Consider the following 22,740-nt stretch of genomic DNA (forward strand, 5'->3'; position numbering starts at 1 on the left):
GAAGAAAATGCTGCTTATGCTTTTCTCTCGATAATGAACAATAGATTAGGCTGTTAATGTTCTCACTATTCGGGATAAAATTGGCCAGACATTCTGTATACCAATTATTTATTGTACGGGAGGGAAAAGGGTCTTTTCTGAATGCTAAATATTAGATGGGAAGGAAATAGCAATTATCTCCATTATCCCTTGGAACATTATATCCTCTTCTTTGTCTCCATTGATTCTCTACAATTGTTTGAAATAGGCGCTTTGCTATTTCCTTCCTTTCTTTCCACCTATAATCCCGTGACCATCCGTGAGGTAGCAAAAGAATAAAATAAAACCTGCAGCTTTGAGTGGGGGAAAAAAATCAGAAATAGTGATGAATTTTTTTTTTAAAAAAAGGGGGGGGGGTGTTGCTTCTCTAGGAAGTTAGTCTCTTTTTCCAAGTCCTATTATAGAGAAAAACTTCAAAGATACTAATGTGAGGTTGGAGTTCTAGAGTTAGAAAGGACCTTGGAGGTCGTCTAGTCCAGCGGTCACCAACTGGTGGTCTGTGGACCATTGGTGGTCCATGAGAACATTTTGGTGGTCCGCAGAAAAATTATTTGCGTTTTGTATATTGTACTAAATCAGGGGGTCCTCAAACTACGGCCCCTGGAATAGATACATGCAATGAACGCTTGTGTTGCTGCAGCGAGTCTCCCCCTTCGGGGTCTTTTTGTGTAGGTTCAGAGGGGGGCAGAAATTCGAACTTGGGATCTGCTTCAGCCTCCTGGTGTGGGGCTTTGGGTGAAGGCTGGAGGGAAGCGCCGCTGGTGGCAAAGAGCCGGAGAGCCTCGTTCCAGTGAGACTGCATCATGGCCTGGAACTGGCTAACCATCTCAGCCCACTGAGCCTCCAGGCGCTGGCACCTGGCCTTTGCACTCCCACAGGTCTTCCCTCTGCTTGGAAAGCCCATGCTCCTAGTCCTCAGTGAGGTGCTTCTGCTGAGCCTCCTTCTCGGTCAGATCCAATTTGAACTGAGCTGTTTTGCCAACTCTTTCTCGTGGTGGCTGCTTAGCTCCAACAACTGCTTCCTATTGGGGCCCTAAGGAGCCTGGGCAGGGAGGGGAGGAGTGGCTGGGAGGGGAGGGGTGAGTAGAGGCCAGCAAGGCACCCCTCGATGTGAGTGACACTGAGTTGCCCACACACACCCCTGTCACATGACCACCTTGCCACGCCCAGCCAGCCAGTCATTAGGCAGGTCATTTTAGTGGTCCGCGGGATTTAAAATTATTAATTTAGTGGTCCCTGAAGTCGAAAAGGTTGTTGACCCCTGTTCTAGTCCAACCTTGTCTCCAGAGCAAGAATCCTCATATTAGATGAGTCGTTGTCCAACTTGAAACTCTTTATTGATGGCCTTCAAATTCTATCCCTCAAAAAAGGACAGTGGTTGAGATCTCCTTCCATGGGCCTGTTTTCATGTCCAGACAATGCTTCTCTCTACCCCACCCAGCGTGTCTTTGGCGCTGTTGTGTTTGTGGGTCTCTGCAACATCTCGGGCCATTGCAAAACAGATCTTCCTTGTTGTTCCAGCTTGCAGTCCCTAGAAGGCTCAACGGTAGATCGTTTCCTGCCAGCTTCCTTTGGGCTTTCTTCCCGCTTCCTCTCCTTACTTTCTCAGGACCTTGCCAGAACTATTTTGTTTCGGTGATCATGGGAACCCCGATTTTGCTCCCCCGAGCACATTTTGCTCCACCGCCTGTCGCAACGCGGGCTGCATAAATAAGCAGGCTCGCCGTCACGAAGCAGGACTTGGCTGGCTCCTCTTGAAAGGTGCCAGGTGGAAAACAAAAACCACACCGAGCCAAAGAAAAGAAAAGAGGCATTTATTTCCCCCCCTCCCCAAGGTTTCAGGGTGTGTGTGCGTATAGGGTAGGAATTTAATGGAAATCACGGTGGAAAACATAATGCTGGAATGGGCTCCAATCCAGAAAAATGCAGGAGTGTTGGAAAGCAAAATTTGTACGCAACTAGTTCCAGGTATCTGGATTAGAATAGAATAGAGTTGGAAGGGACCTTGGAGGTCTTCTAGTCCAACCCCCTGCTTAGGCAGGAAACCCTACACCACTTCAGACAAATGGTTATCCAACATCTTCTTAAACACTTCCAGTGTTGGAGCATTCACAACTTCTGGAGGCAAATTCTGTTCCACTAATTAATTATTCTCACTGGCAGGAAATTTCCCCTTAGTTCTAGGTTGCTTCTCTCCTTGATTAGTTTCCACCCATTGCTTCTTGTCCTGCCCTCAGGTGTTTGGTAGAATAGCTTGACTCCCTCTTCTTTGGGGCAATCCCTGAGATATTGGGACATTATTAAATATTGGATTCTTAGAATAATTCTCAATGATTCTAAGCTTGGGGTGATGTTTCAGCCTATGTATGTTGATTTACTCAGATAGGTAAGGAAAAGTAGTTTAGGGTGGGTGGGTGGGTGGGTGGATGGCTAGATGGAAGATGGATGAATGCATGGATGAATTAATTATCTTTCTCCCGGCTTGGAACTGTACCAGATGGATATTTCTTCCAACAGAAGTAAAGATTCTTAATCCCAGGTCTTTGATTCATTGCCCAACGTGTAGAATTTAACTGAGTCTGCTTATTTCTGGATTGCACCTTTCATACCTTAAAAGAGATACCACCTCTCTTATAGTGAAGTCTGCCTCCTAAGCAATTTCAGCTTCAGCTTCTTTAAGGTTTCATCCTTCAACACTCGTGACCTTGGATAATAAACAGATAGCAATTTGAGCATTTTTTAATGATCTGGAAAATATCACCCTTCTGTGTTGTTCCCACGGTCAACAAAACTCTCTAACTTCCATTGTTTGCTGATGTTATTTCAGTTATTTCAAATGTATCCTTGTCACATTTCCAAACTGGGATTTTTAAGGTTCCTATTATGGCCAACTCAGCCTGGAAATTCTTAGGATCGATGGCTTTCATGCCTAAGGTGGAACTAGAACTCACTATCTCCTGGTGGTTGGCCCAAAGTCACCCAATCGACTTTCATGCCTAAGGCAAGACTAGAACTCACGGTCTGCCATTTTTTAGCCTGGTGCCTTAACCACTAGTCCTAAGTGGCTCTCTCTTACTGTTTTTTAAAAAACTAATTTTTAATCTTTTTTTTTTAATCCTTCCTACAGATGTAATGACAATGGCTAAGAGTCAGTTCTTTGGAGAATTACAACTGGATCCAAACAAGCAAAAGAGCAGTGTTTTTTTTTTTTTTTTGAATCAGGGGAAAATTCGTGTGAGTAAATTAAAGGGGAAGAAATCAAAATGCTGGGAAGTCTCTGAATTTCTAGTAATTTAATTGTCCTCTATTTTTATGCCTGTTGTATCTTAAAACAGCCAGAGGTTTCTCTCTTCCTTCTCTCAATGGATTGAGGCTGCATGTAAAACATAACATATGAATTCCCCTAAAGCAGTGTTTCTCAAACTTGGCGACTTTAAGTCCTGTGGACTTCAACTCCCAGAATTCCCCAGCCAGCTATGCTGGCTGGGGGATTCTGGGAGTTGACGTCCACAGGACTTAAAGTCGCCAAGTTTGAGAAACACTGCCCTAAAGGCACACTTATATATAAAAATCCAAGTCAGCTTTTCTTTTTTTTTAAAGCCGAGGCTATATATTATTTTAAGCAGTTAAATCCAAGCCGGAATGAAATGATTTTGACAACTGTCAGGAGGCTGTCAGGTCAAGCTTGCAGGTTTGGCCAGAAGCGGCACGGAGAGATGGCTCCCTTCATATGTGTTGTGGCTTGCCAGTGGCGAGCTGAGCTGGCAGCAGATTCGGACAGTGAGGAGGTTGGGGAGGAAAATGGGCCAGTCCTGGAGTCTGGGGAAGGCTCTGATGAGGGCTCTGTGTCGGAGGCAGAGAGGGGGCCAGAGCCGTATGCCAGTTATCAGCTGCCTTCGGAATCAGACATCAATGAGGCAGAAGAACAGCTGGAGCCTGTTACCAGTGTGCGCATGCGCAGAGTTGCCAGACGAAGGGAAGAGCTAAGGAATAGGGGTTGACTTGGGAGTAAGGCCACAGGTGGACAATGAATGGCCCCTCCCAGAGGAAATAAAAGAACAGCAAAGGGGAGTGGAGATTTCAGGAGACAATTAGTTCGCTTAATTGGTTCGTGACTCTCCCGAGACCCCTTGCCAAATTTTGCAGTTATTGGCCCGTCAGCTCTCCAAGCCAGATAAAGTCTGTGACTGTAAATCCTCCCTTGAAAGACTTTGCTGGATGTGGATGAGCAGAATTCACAGTCCATTAATAAAAGGCCACTGACGGTCCACAACACTTGGGTGAGGTGGGGGTTGGACTAGATGACCTACAAGGTCCCTTCCAACTCTGTTGATCTGTGGTGAAAAATTCAATAAAACTTTTGGCATGGAAGGGGACCAGGGCTGAGAGAAGCGAAAGGAAGTTGTTTTCTATCGAGCCAGAGGCGGACTGTGGATCAAAGTGCTTTACAAAATTCCTGCAGCGCATGGGTTGGTGATTTATCCTGGCATTGGAAAGAAAAACATTACTAATAAGCAAAATGTGTGTCCTCTCCTGTTTGCATGGCAGACTGTATCAGACCTTTCCCTCATCGGCTTCCTGCTTCCCGTGGCCTATATGCACTGAATAATATTTGCATTTTCCCTCCGACAACATACCTTCCTCTTAGGAAGGAAATTCCTGTTCGACTTTTCTTCCAATCTACTTTAAACAATCGTTTCCTGAGGTCTGCCCCTGCTTTTATTTCCATTTTTTTTAGTAACATAATAGTATCATTAAAAAGCCAGGCCTGCTTATTGCCAGCAATTCAGCATTCTCAAAATTAAAGCAACTGACAAAATAATTCCTGCTTTATTGGATTTTTTTTAGCAACATTTATTATTGACGTGCAATTAAACAACACTTTGTTTTGCAATTAAATATAATTCAGTGTTTTGCAGCGTGCCAGAAAGAAACTAAAACCTGCTCGTGTTTTCCACACTTGTTTTCTGTATTTTTTCCTGGCCTGTTGCTTATGGAGGCATTAATTTGTGCAAATGGAAACTTGTCGTAAGGGGAGGAAAGTGTGCGTAGGATGTGAAGTCCAAGGATTAGAACTAGGAGGGGGAAAGGAATCAAAACATTTAATGTATTTTTGTTTAGTTTTTGTTCTTTGGGCCTCAATCCAATCCTGGATAAAAATAGCTACTCAGCGTGATTATCTTGCCAATGAGAAGAGAATATTTGTAGCGCAAAGTTGGTGCTCTCTGAGCTTGGTTCTTTTCGTGCTGACATCTCCTTACCCAACTAGGTAACAGCATCAGCGCTAGAAGGAAGTGGGGTTTGTGGAATGGAAGAGGATGGGATTGTGCGTTTCTTGGTGCTCTTGGAGTTTGGTTGTTTTCTTGCAGAGGTTTCATTACCCTACTAGGTAACAGCATCAGCACTAGAAGGAAGTGGGCTTTGTGGAATTGAAAAGGACGACTGTGGGGGGTCTTCGGTGCTCTCCAAATTTTGTTTTCTTGGCAGACATTTCATTACCCAATTAGATAATGTCATTTTTTCAGGGCCGTTATAACTTCAGTCGCTCAATGAATGGTTATACATCAAGGACTATTTGTAGGTGGGTGCCCTGAACCATCAGGTTGTCTATTTCTATCCTAAACATTATTTTAATGCTGTTAAGTGCAAACAGCTTGGTGGTAAAGAAAGCATTGTTCCCGTAGATTTTGCATTCAAAGGAATCCTTGTTGGTCTGAAGCCCGTCCCACTGCTAGCTGAATTTGACAAAGGCCCGCGACAGCAACTTTTTCTAGGGCAGATAGTCTTGTGAAGTTGTCTTCAACCTACCTTCTTCACTTCTCAGCAGGAGTATACACACGCTTATTAGAAGAGCTACGGACATGTTAGCAGCCTTCCAATATTTGAGGGGCTGTCAGGGAGAAGAAGGGGTCCACCCATTCTCCAAAGCACCCGAGGGCAGGAAAGGAAGTCATGGATGGAAGCTAATCAAGAGAGACCCAACCTAGAATGAAGGAGACATTTGCTGTCGGTGAGAACAATTAATCAGTGGAACAGCTCGCCTTCCGAAGTTGCAGGTGGCTCGACCGCTGGAGGTGCTTAACAAGAGATTGGGCAACCAATTGTCTGGAATGGTCTAGGGTTTCCTGCTTGAGCAGGGAGTTGGACTAGGTGACTTTCAAAGTCCCTTCTGACTCTTATTCTGCAATTCAGTTGTTGGCAAAGTGTCTTGCCAAAAGGATCTCATTCCAGGAAAAGGGGGAGGGGGACAGTTGAATGATTACATTTTGTGGGAATGTGTCCACTGCATACATACACCTGTGTCAAAAAGAGTTTGAGATCAGGTCTCCAAAAATATCAGTTCTATCTAAAGAGCCTAAATTGCCCACTTGTTACTGAGAGTATTAAATAAAGAAGAAGTTGTAAATGGTCCAACACGGGAAGTTTTTAAGAAGAGATGAGATAACCATTTGTCTGAAGTGGTGTAGGGTTTCCTGCCTAAGCAGGAGGTTGGACTAGAAGACCTCGAAGGTCTCTTCCAACTCTGTTCTTCTATTATACATGGAGACAGAACGGGGAGGGGACCGTCGTTTTCCAACTAAAGAAATAGTTAAGACCAATCATAATCGCATAACATCTCTACTTTAAATTATTAACCCAATTAGTGCTTTATTCACATTTTAAAAACTTGTACAATTTATTACAAATATAAAACAGTGCAGTTTTCCATACATTATCCCAATTCTGAGACAAACACTTAAAAGACATGGAAAAAGCTTTAATTCTTATAAACATAACATTTTTTATACCATTCACACTCTTTTTATTTTCTTCCTCTACCTTTTGATTCAAAAAGATCAAACTTACAACATACTGTAGGTTTATTTTTATTCAAAAAGTTACTTGTCTCAAGACATAAATACAAATCAGAAAACAGTACAATTAGGACGATAGAATGTGGAGGACAACAGGTTAAGGTAAATATATAAAACATTTTTAGTCTGAAAACATAAAAGCTGTAAGAACTGCTTTCACAAAGAAAGAGTAAGAAAAAAAAATCAACAAAATCATATATATACAGTCCTCTCAGCAGTTCTATTTAAACGCAGTGGTGTAAAGGAGAGAGAGAAAAAGAAAGAAAAGAAATATAGGCAGTATTTTGGACACGTGAATATTTATGCAAAATGGAGTTATGCGAAACTGGCTCTGTGTATTACATCATGATTTTCAAAATAATTACGTCATCAGGATCCTTTAGAGAATCTATGGTTTATGGCTACCACAGCCCAAGCTTTGATTAATTTTTTTTTTCCTTTTGTCTAAGAGGTTCTTCTTATTTGCTTATCTGAGGAAATTATCATATTGCAAGCATATTAAGGCGCATGGAATGATTAGAAATAATATACCTCAAGAACTGAGAGACAACTGACAAAAATATACATTTGTGTTATAAGTTAATATTTCCTTTAAATGTCGTCTAGCTGCCTTAGCATGGCAAAAAATGAATTAGGTTGAAATGACATAAATCCATAGGTTTTTATTTTTTTAAAAAAATTTAACTGGGGGGGTTGGGGGAGAAATGAAATTCATTTAAAGCTTAGCTTTTAAAAAATGTGACGGGGGCACTGATGAAGTTCTGTTACCCAATTCAATTTACAAACAGAAGAAATGTCCTGTAACCTGTTAGAAGTATCATTAACCTGAAGACTGCTTGCAAAGACAGAGATAGATAAAACAATATAAAATACAAATTTAAAAATCATTTTAAAGCATGAGTTCTCATGCTTAAATCTATTTTTTTTAAACATTGTTAAACTTTCAATATATTTCTGAAACCTCATAATTTTTAAGTTGGAATTTAAAAGTAAGAAAAAACTAAAACTGCGCAATTATAAAATCAGCACCAATTTTATATATATATATATATATATTTATACTTTTTTATTTAAAATTTAGACCCCTATTCCCACACTCTAATAAGCTGTATATTTTTGTTTAGAATTTTTTTTTCTGCAAACATACTACAATAAGCTTCTTTATTTGGAGACAAAATACAGTGGCACTACTGGAAGGAATCTCACAATATTACATTTGCTTTTCTTAAAGGACAAGCAAACTCTTAGGGTTAGAGATGGGTAAGCTGAAATGGTATCAGTGCTTTCTGGCAGTTTATGATTCTTGGATATTTCATGAATATGTAACAAGGAAGCCTTGGCGTGTTTTTTTTTTTAATATTCTATAATAATTTCTGAATTAAAAAAAAAATCACTCGTAATTTATTTCCATGATTATCACAACCAAAGTTTCTGTTGACCAGAATTTAAACATCACATCAAAATGCTTTTCTTTCATCTAATTACACAGATTTCCAAACTTCAAAATCAAAACATCCCATTTAATTTTCACCTGATGCTTTGAATGATAATCTAGAAAATATATATATATATAATTGCTTGAGTATGTTCAACAGATGACAGAAGTGCGTACACTAAGCACTTCTTTGATGCTAGGATTATTCTTTTTTTTAAAGTGATATTTATATTATGAGTTGGAAATAAACTAAACATTGTATAAATAAAATACTGGTTTCCCAACAGAAAGAATAGCTTATCCTCAAGTCGTTTACTTGTCCTTTATTGTTTCAGGCAAAGAAAATTGCCCCTTCAATGTACTAGATTTTGTAAGTACATCAATTCTCCTTAGAGAAAAAATATCTTGCTCAGAATATCACTGTTATCTACACTTTTTAAATTTAAAAATCTCCTCTTCCATAGTAGAAAATGACTTTACCACGGAGTTATTGGCTGAACTAGTATTAAAACATTGACACCCCGAGAACCTGGAAGAAAGAGGAAAAGATCAAACTGTAAGGTTTTTTGTGAAAATACTTTTAGAATATGCACAAAATATTTATCATTCAAATATTTATTATTTCAAAAAGAAATCAGCGATGGAAGCTAAAACCTTCCAAATTGACCCTGTTTCTTCCCAGACCATGTTAATTCTACCATTCTAAAGACAGTTTTAAATCCAGGACATCATTATTTTGAAAGACCTTCAGAACATGGCTACTATTCGTTCTGAATTTTGTTTAAAAAACAACAACACAACCCCAACACTTATAACAACAACAACAGAAGAAGAAGTACAAGACTTTGCTCAATCATGTTTAACATGTGCTGCCCTCGTGTGGTGGCATCTAAGGACACTATTTATATACATATATATTTCTAATTTATGCACAGAGTTTCTTTCATCCATATTGTATCACGTGAGGAACGCGAGGAAGCTTTGAAAAGGCTTCTTCAAGTAAAGTCATATGAAAATTATCCCATTTATGATTATGATTTTCCCCTCCGTTCCTGTTTGGCGATAAGCAACCAGCAAGGCAAAGAGGGGAACCTTTCCCGTAACACAGGTAGTCCTTGACTCATTTCCATCCGTTTAGTGACTGCTCAAAAGTTATGACAACATTGAAAAGTGACTTATCACCGGCCCTAGATTAAGTAATTTGCTTAACAAACATGGGAAAGGAAGGAAGGAAGGAAGAAAGGGAAGGAAGGAAGGGCTCACTTATAATAGCGATGGAAATTCTGGACTCAACTGTAGTCCTTAGTCAAGAATTACCTGTACCTGAGACCCACTCAGATATGAACAGAACAAACCTTGTGGGTTTTTTTGAGGGGGGGGGGGGGCGGAAACACATTAACAGAGGAATCAAAGAAATAGCAACATCACCTTTTATTGGAATGCATGTTCTCTAGAGCAAGTTTTCAGTGACCATTTTAATTGCAGCCTTTGATATGGTAATTTAATGTTAAGGTAGCCATCAAAGTTTGTGGCCATGATGAGTCTCCTTGGCCCTGGACTCTGGGAAAGACTGCAACGGAATTCCTCTCCTGCCATGATCATTGATTTCCTCCCTAGTCTCAGAGGAAAGGTGAAGGATCTGCCCATTCCCAGCAGCAGAGATAATTCAGAATTATTCCTAAGGATTCTGAAGCACGCCAGCCACCCTAGCAGGGCCTAACCTCCCACCCCACTTAGAAGGGTCACGTCTGATACCCCAACGAGGAAAGAAACCGCAATTCACCCAAACTGATCCCATCCTACTTACAGATTCATCCATGATTGACGCAGGGTCAAAGAAATCTGGCTTTAACTCTGTTCTTTCTCTTCTGTTCTTTGATGGTGGCTAAAAGGCAAACCAGGTTATCAGTGTATTGGGTTGATTTAATTGTATTTATTCATGCAGAGCCATTAGAGAATGTGTTTCCCTCCAGGTTTGCAAGAGCTCAGCATTTAAACTAAGACAAATCAATATTTTAAGTGGAAAAAGCTATTATAGAATATAACCAATCTTCTAAAGGAAGGAGAATGGTTTGTTGGTTTGTTTGTTTATATATATATATATGTATATATTTTGCAACTAGGGGTAAGTAACTGATTCTTACTAGGTCTATGTCCATGGTATCAAAGTCCATGCCTTCATTGAGATCCTCGATGCGCCCTTCTGATGACATCATCACATCTTCAACGATGGGCTCTTCGTCATCCTCCATGAGACTAGTGCCACGTCGACTAAAGAACATTGAAACATGGATATGAGTGTCACTCAGTCACGCAACACCAAGTGCTCTTTCAAGCATTAAAAACTGCCAGCCCCGTATGGAAAAATTCTTAGGATGAAAATAGCATTAACATTTGCGAAGAGGCTTAGCCTCACTTTTCACATGAGGGTTTAATTTTCCGTGTTAGTCGAATCATCTTCAGCATCATTCAATATTTATTGGGAGAGCAACTGGCAAAAAAAAAAAAAATGCATTTCTCTTCTTGGTAAAACGATACATAGATTGGTGATGTTTGTCTGAAGCATCAATAATAGAGTTCTACTTTCTATCCAGAAAAGTTATCTTTGAGGGAAAAGTTTAATGCTCCTTAAGAAGACTTTTACCCTCTTCATATAAAATTGTTGCAACCCAATTTCTAACTACCGGTGTGCAAGGGTGTGTAAAGCCAGTGTGCCCAGCTGGGGAAAACAGCCGTTGTGTGTACTCACATGGCGTGCTGCAAGTTGGTTCTCAGCTTCACGTAGTTCATCGCTGCCCTCTCCTGCTGCTGTCTGGCTACTTCCTCCTGCTGTCTTTGAGCCAGCATCCATGTTACCTGCGTACTGGAAGGAACGACACCTTTCTTTACAAAAAAAGGGGACAGGTGCGGTGTTTGAGCAGGGGGGGGATAAGGCCCAATTAAAAGCAAGCATGTACTTGTAGTCGATGGGCGCCTGATGGTGCTCGGGTTGCATGGGGTAGACACCCATGTAGCTCTCTTCCGGTCGCAACCTTTTGGGCTCCCTCATAATGGTGGAAGTGAGCTGCGGCGTCTGTAACATGATGGGCGTGTGCATGGCCTGCTCCCTGTTCAGCCACAGGCTGTCGCTGCTGCTGCTCTCCTCAGCTGCAAAGACAAAGCAGCAGCTCTGCATCAATTCAGAATCCGTGGGCTCCTCGGACAGCATCGGTGATCCGTGGGGGCTCCTTGGTGCTCGATAGCTTTCTTGCAGACATTTTATTGCCAAACTAGGTATCATCAGCAGTGCTGTAGCCTAGCTGTCAACTATGAATCAAACCTACCTTTCTTATTTCTCCGTTGCCACACAGAGTGGGAGAAAAGGGAGGAGGATGAAATGCATTGCTAGACAAAACACAGAACTTTCTCACGGGAACCAAGGTCATCTCTAGAGGTGGTGGATAGAGACGGGGAGTGGTGCCTGGAGAGCCCGCCAATTAACCTAATTGGCCAACGTGACCTGTGACTTTTGGGGAGGGAGTTCTTTCCTATTTTAATTATATTGAAACCGCGGGAAACATTTAGAGCTGGTTTTCCATTTGATCGTGCCAATATGATGTACCCAAGAAAGAAGTTCTTAGAGGAAGACGACAACCTTAGCCTCAGAGCTCTGATTTGCTTGTGTTTGTTAGTCGGGATCATGACACTAGCCTTCAAATAAGCAGTGGGTGCCATTGCTTACAAAGCATGGTCTACAACATCTGTCTGATTATAACTGGGATGTAATCTTGGTTAGTGTTAATCTTAAATTTTCCAAACCAGAAGGCACCATTCTGATGGGAAACAAACCAAGTAGGCTCTTGATCTATGGCACAATGTAGGGGATATAAATACAGATAGTCCTCTACTTACAACCATGACTGAGCCCCAAATTCCCATTGCCAAGCAAGGTGGCTAACAAAGTGAGCTGTGCCTCATTTTACAAGCTCCCCCCACCCCACAAGTGTTAAGCGAATCTCTGCAGTTGTGAAGTGAACCATGCATCACTTATGTGACGGTCATAAGCCACTTTTTTCAGTGCTGTTGTAACTTTGAATGGCCATTAAATGAATAGTTGTAAGTGGAGGATTACCTGTGTAGACTCTAGACACCAAGGAAAGCCACAATAAATAATTGCAAACCTTCAGGGAGTTTCCGCTTCCCTGTAGCTGGTTTTGTCTTCTTGTTCCTTACTGTCGACCCTCGGTTACTAATCCCGCTGATGACTGACATTGTGTCGTCATCACCCCCAGCTAGCAAAGAATTCCTGTAAGACATGAGTGGAAGCCACACATCCTCCCTTCGAAGTGACATCTGAAAGGTCATAAACTTCTCCAGATAAGCGTACCTTCAAAAGAAAGGAGGAGCAAGGGATTACTACAAATACCTCCTGGATAGTCTTTTAAGTTGATTGATTGAATGATTAAAGGTAGTTACTGCTGCTGTTCAAAATTCTAATGTAGAAGAGATAATGGGTGATCTGTATGGTCACCAATTTTCTGATAATATATTTTTCCCACCATAAACAACATGTGTCAAGTAATCTTTTTTATTTCCTCTCTACTAATAAAATTACAAAAAACCTGGAAAACCTGGAACAGAGTTAGATAAATGATAGATTTTTACAACTGGAATGAACCAGAAGAAATATTTCTTTGTTCTCCCTGTTCCAGATAGAAATTTGTGTTCTTCCTTACCCTGAAAAATCAGTGAGAAGTTGCCCACCCTATTTTATTTTCACTGAAAATAAAAAAAAATCCCTTAACTAAGCTTCTAAAACACAGTGAAAATAGCTGTAAAACACTTACACTGTTTTTTTGTCTTGCCTGAGAAGTTTGGAAGAGAATTCGCTCAATATATCCAGAAAGGCCAAATTTAAAGGTGGATGGCTTTCTCCTTGTGGGTTAGGCTCTTTAAAAGCAAACTCTATCCCATCTCTGAAAAAAAAAATCAAATGAGCATCGCTAAGAGTATTTTTATCGTGCTTTCCTGACACAAAAGAGCTTGACATCAAACCCTGAATATTTCAAAAGAACAAACGGCATTACATTTCAATCAGTGCTGCTATATTTAAGACACAGGGAGCAAATTATATGCCTCTTACAAGTGAGAAAGGGGTCAAAACCAGACTGAGTCATAGCCAGAGGAGATCCAGGATTTGAACATTTGACAAATCTAAATCTCAGAGATGTGCATGAAGGAAAAAAAAAAGTGTTTTGCTCAAACCCCAAATGCATCACAGTCTGGAAATCATGCCAAACCACACCAGCCGAGTTGTGGTTGAGTGGAAACAAAACCCAGCGGGAAACCAGAGTGAGTTTGTCACCTCCTCAGCACCTCTCAGCGTGGCATATCCCACCAGCTCCCCTGGGGGCCTGCTTCCCCTGCTCAGAAATCACTGCTGTTTCCTTGGCTTTTTCCATTCTTAGCCACTTGCTGAAATCTTGTTCCAACCAGAGTAACCGTTATTTCTATCCATAGCCCCCGAATTTTGGTTTAGACACAAACTGCCTGAAACCAGTAGCTTTCTACACGAAATATTTTTTTTACATATAAACCCAATATATTCCGACAGATGCGCTGGTTCTAATTTGTTTTTCTCGAATTTATTATTCTATAGCTCGGGCAGATTAACAGGAGCAAGATTGGTGTAATCAAGAATGCTGGTTAAATTGGTACGCAAAATGTGTCTGAAATTATCCTCATTAAGTAGGAATAATCTAGAACAGACTAAAAACACTATATAAAAGCTTAAAGTCAGTTAATAGAGCAGCAAAGAAACCTAGTAAAATCATATCAGAACAGGAATCAGAACCCAACATCTATGACCCTATCTGATGGCAACCACTTATTTATTTAATATTTATTATCAATAATGTTTTCTCTTCTTCCCATTCTGACTACAGCATAGGAGTGATCATGAATGGTGAACAGTGTTAAGGGTAAGCTATATTTAACTATCTTATTTATTTCATGTCTGATCAATTTTGCTTATTGGTGGGGGACTCTTTTCATCTGATGGTGACAAGGGAAAGGATGACGGAGGGAAATTCAATTCTTTGCAAAGTAAAGAAAAAGTCAATCATTACTTGTGTAACATAGCAATGGCTTCTCTTGTTTTCAGCTGATCGAGTCCAAACGTTAAAGCGAAACGCCGAGCCAGTTCCTTAATCCCACTGAAAGACGGCGAGGATCTATCAAAATTATACCCATTTTCCTGGATCATCTCATTGAAAAGCTGCGTAAACAAAACATTTTTTTCCCAATCATAATACAACTTGTGTTACTGAACAGCAGTTTCAGTAGTGTTTTAATGCACACACACTCTCTCTCCCTCTCTCTCCCTCCATCCCTCCCTCTCTCTGGCTTTCCTAACATTATTAAACTCCTACAAAAACCAGACTTCAAACGACGTTTTATATAAACCTTTCAGTATTATATTTGGCTTACATTTCAGCAAATATGCAGGAATGAAAATAGGTTTAAAGACTACTTCATAAAAACCAACTGTAAAGTTTACTGAATTACAAGCTAACCTCTTGCACTTAATGGCAAGAAATAAATCAATGAAATGTCTGAATGTAGTTTTTCTGGTTCATCTGAATACAAAAGTTCTCTACGGGTAGTCTGTCTACGATTCCCTCACAATAAGAGGCAGAATTGGAATAGGAAACTCTATGGGTGATTCCTCTTGTTCCCCCATTCTTTAGGATAATTTGGGAGTGATACGTCACCCTGCTTTACAGTGGTACCTAAGATCTCAAAAATGAAAGCTTATGTCAAATTGAGCTGTTCAAAAGTGTGAGGAATCTCTTAATTATTTCATTAGTCGTGATCTCATTGCTTCAGAAATTCTACACGTTTTAAACAATTTGAAATTGTTTAAAAATAATTAAGAGATTCTTCAAGTGTTTGAGCAACTCAACTGGACGTTGAACTGTTCAAATGTGGGAAGAATCTCTTACTTATTTCATTAGAAATAAGTTGATTGCTTCAGAAATTCTACTTTTTAAATTTGAAATTGAAACTTGCCTAACCTGCAGAATACTATTCTAATTATACTATAGGTCTTTCTATGCACTTTTGCTTATTTTTATCGCTATTCATAAAACTTGTCCAATAGGATTACATATACGGTTAACATTGACTCTCTTTAGTTTTTTTTTTAATAAGGCTTGTCTTTAACCAATAACCAATATAACTATGTGAAATAGCAAAAACATACCTGCTGCAAACTGAGAATCAATGTCTTTGCACACTGAATTTTGTCTATTTGCCTCGTTTTACTCATTGTTTCTTTGATGATATCTCCGTAGTCGTTGTAATACTATCACGATAAAAAATAAAGATAGTTTCAATTAGAATAAATATATTCCTTTGTGAGAGGCATGAAAAAATGTTGGGAGGCGAAGAGCAGAAGTAAAAGTAGTTTCATTTCAAACTGGAGGAACTACACGGTAACTTGTTTTAAATATATGTTCATTTAATTTCTGCCTTTAGCCAAGGCAATGAGAGTTATCCAGAAGGACTCCCTTAATAATGAAGAAAGAAGCCTCCAGAGATTTAATACAACCACATTCATTCCCTATTTTTATATGAGAAACTCAGATCCTGTTTCCCTGTAGGCTTTCATTACCTTCATATATTGCTTAAAAATATCTGCAGCCGTGTTCATTTCCACCACGGTATATACAATAAGTTTACAAAAAGCCGCAAGCAAATTTCTTCTTTTGTGCAACGCTTCTATCTTACTGGCTTCATCATCCTGCTGTCCATCTTTAACACAAAGAAGGGGGGGGAAAAGCATGTACATGAGCATTCATTCAGGAACAAGCATTTCAATAGGATTGTGGTATCAACTGCATCTTTATAACCTGGTTTTGCCCTGCAGTATTTTAACGAGGTAACAGTTCATAGCAAGAGAAAGAATAGCATGCTTTGTGAGCTACCAAAAACAGACTTAAAAGATTTATTTAAAGTGGTAAAGTCCCCATTAGTATTAATTTGAAATGAACTACTTAAAAAGAGGCTTTATATGTTTCTGAGTTGCAAAATGAACAAATTAACAAAGCCTTTAAAAAGATAACCTAAATTCTTAAGAGTAGCTGGTAGTTTTAAAGCTTGTTTTCAGACCTCCAGTCATTTTTCCCCCCAATCACCTGAGCGATGGGATTTTAAGGAAGTTCACACAACAGCTTACCAGACATGCATTATAAAAATTCAGAGTGCACCAAGGACTCCACACATCAGAAAAATGTAAACTATAGCTTCAAGAGCAAAGTGACCCAAGATAAGATGAAAACAGAGCTCAAGGGCTCTCGCCTTTGCATATGAGAAACACATCATTCCGGAGGTGCTTTTTTCAAGAGGCAACTGGACTTTCTGGTTTTTCTTTGAATAGGTTTCGCTTCTCATCCGAGAAGCTTCTTCAGCTTCTCTCAGAAGCTTCTTCTGCTCTCCGAGTTGAAGAAGCTTCTTGGATGAGAAGTGAAACGTCTTCAAAGAAAAACCCAGAAAGTCCAGTTGCCTCTTGAAAAAAGCACCTTTGGGACAACCATGACCTTGGATGACTGAGAATCTCCACAGACACATAATTCCAGACTTTCTCATAGGAAAAACCTCAGCAGGACAAGTAAGGCTGAGCAAGTTGTATCTCTACATCTGAAAGCGGACAGGACTAAAGTCCTACTCTTTTCTAACTAAGCACCATCCTTTGGAGACCAACTAAACACTCCGTGGAGACCAAGATCTAACCCTGCAATTCCTGTTGTAACCTCCGTGTCTGGCTATGTTTATTTTTTTAAAAAAAATACAATTCAGGGAGAAAAAGAGACGTGAGAACCTGTTGCTACGAAAAAGAAATCGTAGAGACGCATCTCTGCAGAACCCATACCTGCACTGTTGCTATCATCGTCTTGGTCAATAAAGACATGATCAAGGATAAAACTCAGGAGCTCAGACTGTAAGGAAGAATCAGGAGTGTAAACTAATGGCTCTAACATGTCACGTCCACCTGACATGATCTGATGGCTGAAGATCATTAACACGTCACACAAAATAGTGAAGGCCTGCAAGGGAAGGAATGATAGGCCTTGTTAAAAAAGAAAGGAAGGAAGAAAAACACAAATTTTTATCACAAGTCAAGCTTCTAGAAAGCTAGGCCCTTAGAACAGTGGTTCTCAACCTGTGGTCCACAGACCTCTAGAGGGGGGGAGGACACATCATCACAGAGGGTCTGTGGAGGCTTGATGAAATGTTATGATTTAAATCTTGTGTTAAGTCTCGGGGGTCCATGGTGAAGAAACGGTTGAGAACCACTGCACTGAGAAAATTACCCTAAGGTGCTTTTTTCAAGAGGCAACTGGACTTTCTGGCTTTTCTTAGGCTGGGAGACTAAGACATAAGAAGAACGGTTGCAGGAATTGGGTATGTCTAGAAGAGCCAGGGGTGACTTGATAGCGGTATTCCAATATTTGAGGGGCTGGCACAAGAAGGGGGGCGTCATCAAGCTATTCTCTCCAAAGCGCCTGAAGTCAAGACAAAAACCAGTGGATGGAAACTAACCAAAGGAAGAACCAACCAAATTTCCTAATGGTGAGAACAATCAATCAGTGGAATGCCATTCCCCACCATCCAGTCAGAGCTGAAGAAGCTTCTTGGAGGAGAAGCTAAACGTCTTCAAAATAAACCAGAAAGCCCAGTTGCCTCTTGAAAAAAAAGCACCTTTGGGACAACCATGATCTGGATGACTGAGAATCTCCATAGACGCTTAGAAAATTGTGTTAACGCAACCGACTACATTTTTAAACGTATTGTCACAATACAAAGCTGTCTCGTTGAATAGAAGTCATTCAAAGTCATTATTTGGAACTAACAGATTTATTATTGATTTTTACAGCATTATCTTTTCTTATATTTACTGTGTACATTTACCTTAGCTGTACTGACTTTGTTAGTAATGAAATTATGCTATCTTTTATACAAATATATGACTTGGCACCTTCTTAGGTTTTGCCCTTTCAAGAAGTATACAGACCTCTCCCGTTTCAATACAGTTGGCAGGGCAAAATTTGAAATCAAACAAGGAGTTTCAGATCTGTTTCAACCAGGGCACACAAATAATGCTGCACTTTCCTACACACAATGGTTAGTGCCAGTGAAAAAGGATTCATTACATTAAAAGCGTCTAATGGTCAGATACTAAAATCCGTGACTAACCTGTTCTTTAACAGCAGTATTTACATTGGTAAGGTAGTGCTGACAGATTTGACAAAAAACTCTCATCTGTTTCTTTAGGCGTAGAAGGTCCTCCTTAAAAATGAAATGATATTAAACAGTGAGTGTGTTTATTTTGAATTATACTTGCATGATGAATAGAAGTGAGCATTTTTTTTAAAAAAAAGAAATGTGATAAGTTTTTCTATGGAGGGGAACAGTAAAAGTTCCTGTAACAATTCAGATCGTTTGATCTTTCACTGGCCCTACTTCTGCAAATCAGAAAAGAGATTCCACCTTCTTTCTATCCCGCTTCTTATTGCAAAGAGGAAATAACTCTCATGTTACTCCAATGCCAGCTATTTTTTACCCTGGTAAAGGTAAAAGTTCCCTCGCACATATGTGCTAGTCATTCCCTTCTCTACTGGGCGGTGCTCATCTCTGATTCAAAGCCGAAGAGCCGGTGCTATCCGAAGACGTCTCTATGGTCATGTGGCCGGCATGACTCAACGCTGAAGGCGCACAGAATGCTCTTACCTTCCCACCAAAGGTGGTTCCTATTTTTCCACTTGCATTTTTACGTGCTTTTGAACTGCTAGGTTGGCAGAAGCTGGGACAAGTAACAGGAGATCACTCCATTAGGCGGCACTAGGGATTCGAACTGCCGACATTTCTGATCGACAAGCTCAGCATCCCTTTTTACCCTGTGTATTTCAAATGGAGTTTTTATCCCAATTTAAGTATATCTGAGTGTGCATGCATACACACACACACATATATATATATATACACGCAAAAACAGAATTTAAGTATATTGTCTGCTTCCAAAGGAGGAACCCCGAAAGTTTGTACAACGGCCCATCATATTTGGGTTTTGTATAAATAGTCCTCAACTTATAACAATGTGTTTACAGACAGTTCTAAGTATAGGGGGGGAAAAGAGAGACCGATGAACGTTTTTGCACACTTACAACCACTGCAGCATACCCATGGTCCCGTGATCAATATTTGGAACTGGCATGTATTTTTGATCGCTTCAGTGTCCTGGGACACTGGATCTTTTGGCAAGCAAGTCAATTGGGGAAGCCAGATGCAATGTTATTCACTTAACAACTGCAGTGATTCATTTAACATCTGTGACAAAAGTAAAACGGGGCAAAACACACTTAACAAGTGTCTTGCTTGGCAACAGAAATGTTGGGCTCCATTGTGGTCGTTAAGTCGAGGATTACCTGTACCCCATTCCCACCGACTGAAATTTTTCCGGTGGCGCCAGCACTTACCTTGGTAGAACTGCTCTCGGCTACTTTTGCTAGCTGCCAGAGGATTACATAGTGAGTACACTGCAGTGCGTGAATAACTATCTGTGTTTCAAAAAAGAAAAAGACAGGAAAAGTTTGAGAGTAAGGCATGATCGTTCTCAGCTTGCTCTATTATTTTATATTGTCCTTTCAAAGGAACAACAACAAAAAATTACTAACCTGCTCAGGCATATCTCCATTCTCGATGCCCGTTTTTAGTAGCTTGTAGTTACAACTAAACAAGTCCCATCTTGACAGATCATGTGCACTGAAAATAAAAATTTAAAAAAGCATGAAGGCCTCCGATTCACTATTTCTTCTCACACTGTCCTGAACTGATAGCACAAGCAGTGACTGTGGTCATTGAACAACTGAATGACTACCCTTTGTAATCGGGTTCTGTTACATGCTACTGTCAAAAGAATTCCAATGTAAGCATAAAGCTCCAATCTGTGGAGATGCAAAGCTCTGGCCATTTATTTATTTGATTTTCATCCCAGTTTTATTGTTGTTTATAAGTCAACATACCTAATACTCCTTCCTCCTATTTTCCCCAAAACAAACAACCCAGAAGGTGAGCTCATCTGGAAGAGTGGAATTGGCCCAAAGTCACCCAGCCAGCTTTCATGCCTAAGGCAGGACTAGCTCACCGTGTCCTGGTGAAAGGCCCAAAGTCACCCAGCCGGCTTTCATGCCTAAGGCCCAACTAGAACTCACCGTCTCCTGCCATTAACCCTTTAACCATTACACCATTTACTTTTGCCCCCAACTTATTTTCTTTTAAAGGATTGTCACATAGATGCATGTATAAACATATTTGTTATTCTGACTAAATAATCTAACTGTATAGAATGCGTAGTAGTGTCCTGGTATCATCTTTACACTGTCTAATATTGCTCTCAGGAGAGCGATCCTAGCCAGACATAGCAGAAGTTGAAACAAAACCGAAAATGAGTGGACCTTTTTTTTTAAAAAAATGTACGTACAATAAAACAATTCCTAAAGCCTCTCATAAAGAAACAAAATTAAGACCAGTGAAAGGTGGACAAGCTGTTGCTTTACTTACTTGTGAAAAGCAGTAATTCGCTTTAATGTTGATAAGACCTGATAGGCGTCGTCTTCGTCAGGTTCTTCTCCCTAGGTTTCAAAAGTTGTAGAGTTGCAATTCAGCCAATGATTTCAAGAAGTCAAAGGATGACCTTCTGCTCTATTTTAATATTAAGAAGTATTAAACCAATACATGAAGTGTATTTATTTATTTGAGAAACATACACAGGCAATCGGTCTGTTTATCTGGGCTTTTCAATTTTGCACAGCGCAATGAAAAGCAAGAGGAGACAAAAGGTTAGCATGAAGAGGGAGACATTGAGAAAGGGGGGGGAGAGGGAGAGGAGCGAGATAAAGAGGGAGGTGGAGAGTGACAGTGAGAGGGAGGGAGGGAGGTAGACAGTGGCAGTGAGAGGGTGGGAGGGAGGGAGGAAGAGAAAGAGGGGGGGGGGGGAGAGAGAGAGATACGTACTTCCTGCAGAAAATCTTCAAGAAGCCGGTTGAATTTATCTGCTAGTTCATCTATGAGCTGGCTTTTTGCAATATCTACTCGGTTAAAGATGGTGAACTCCTCGTTGCAGAGGGCGTGGTAAGTTTTAGAACAAGCTTCCAAAACGTCAGTATCTGTGTGCTTTTCTACAATATCCCGGATCTGTCGTAATAAGGCATCCAAATGCTAGTAGATAGAAAGAAGAAAAGAAAAAAAAAAGAATCAACCGACCATCGATTTTCTGATGTGCTTGTTCAAATTCCTGTTCGCTCATCGCCATCACAGCCCCTTGCTCCAAAGGAACTGGGCTTAATTGTTGTGATAGTACAAACAGCCATTGCTTAGTTGCAGACCCCGCGGGGGCCGGCCAGCCTTGGGTCAAAAGATCTGTTCAGTTTTCATCTGGTTCTTTTAACTTGTCTTACCTTTTCTAATCTCCCTGTTGTGTAGATTTCCAAGTCAAAATATTGTGGCAACTGTAACAAGTTGGTGACTTTCTCAGCGTCTACAGAATACTGTGGAGATGGATGGCAATTCATTAAATCCCAAACATTTCCCCATAAAATCAGTGTTTCACTTTTCACAATTCCAAAAGTGAGCTTCACTAAGAAATCTAAAATGTTCAGTATTACCGTGTTTCTCCAAAAAGAATGCCGTGCCTTATTCTCTTTTGACCCCTGAAAAAGTGGCTAGGCCTTTTTTGAGGAGGGTTCTAATTATTGACTCAACTCACGGCGGTGGCACCAACAGCCCCGCCCAGCAGGAGCCTGCTGCTGGCCCACTTCTTCTGCCGTTTGCTGTCATTCACACGCATCGCCCTGGCCTCTGTTTTGCCTTCAGATGCCTTCCACAGAAGAAGGCGAGGCAGGTGTTGAGTTGTGCGAGGCCTGGTAAGTAGGGCAGCTCCCCCTCCTCCCCCCCAGGCTTATTTTTTATCTGTGTGCCTCACTCCACCCCCTGCACCCAGGGGTGGGCTGGGTCTAAATTTTGTGGGTGGGGCTTAATTTGATCGCACAAACTCAAAAACGTGATAGGGTTCCTTTTCAAGGAGGGTCGTCTTTTTGGAGAAACACAGTAGACAACGGGGAATCAGAATTAGCAAACGTTCTTCAGTAAATGTCATTAGAACAAATAATCTGAATGCGTCACCAAGTTTCACAAAACTTTAGCAAAATCCCAGGGAGAGGTAAATAAAAACCCCACTCTTTTTGAAAACATGGAGAGCTGTCACCAATAGGCTAATCAACTATTTACTTTGTTACAAGACAACCTTCTTATGCAACTGTGACTTAAGCATTGTAGGAGATGGAAGAGCAGGAGGAGCCTGAGGGCAGGGTCAAA

General features: G+C 40.5%; 1 protein-coding gene across 3 annotated transcripts in view; it reads right to left on the reverse strand.

The window, feature by feature from the left end:
* Positions 1-6,661: 6,661 nt before the first annotated feature.
* The window catches only part of STAG2 (STAG2 cohesin complex component), a 46,694-nt gene continuing 30,615 nt past the window's right edge, over positions 6,662-22,740 (reverse strand). For all 3 annotated transcript variants that reach the window (XM_081964167.1, XM_081964166.1, XM_081964168.1), the window contains exons 18-34: positions 21,825-21,914; positions 21,382-21,585; positions 20,929-20,999; positions 20,043-20,130; positions 19,845-19,925; positions 18,565-18,657; positions 17,240-17,414; positions 15,983-16,122; positions 15,572-15,673; positions 14,436-14,584; positions 13,155-13,283; positions 12,489-12,694; positions 11,286-11,475; positions 11,078-11,191; positions 10,473-10,599; positions 10,136-10,213; positions 6,662-8,857 (exon numbers count right to left, since the gene is read on the reverse strand). In XM_081964167.1, coding sequence (XP_081820293.1) covers positions 8,834-8,857; positions 10,136-10,213; positions 10,473-10,599; positions 11,078-11,191; positions 11,286-11,475; positions 12,489-12,694; positions 13,155-13,283; positions 14,436-14,584; positions 15,572-15,673; positions 15,983-16,122; positions 17,240-17,414; positions 18,565-18,657; positions 19,845-19,925; positions 20,043-20,130; positions 20,929-20,999; positions 21,382-21,585; positions 21,825-21,914 — 2,061 coding nt within the window. In that variant the 3' untranslated portion in view covers positions 6,662-8,833. The remainder of the gene's footprint in view (positions 8,858-10,135; positions 10,214-10,472; positions 10,600-11,077; positions 11,192-11,285; positions 11,476-12,488; positions 12,695-13,154; positions 13,284-14,435; positions 14,585-15,571; positions 15,674-15,982; positions 16,123-17,239; positions 17,415-18,564; positions 18,658-19,844; positions 19,926-20,042; positions 20,131-20,928; positions 21,000-21,381; positions 21,586-21,824; positions 21,915-22,740) is intronic.

This window comes from Natrix helvetica, assembly GCF_964273705.1.
Source record: "Natrix helvetica genome assembly, chromosome: 11".
NCBI classification, from domain to species: Eukaryota; Metazoa; Chordata; class Lepidosauria; order Squamata; family Natricidae; genus Natrix; species Natrix helvetica.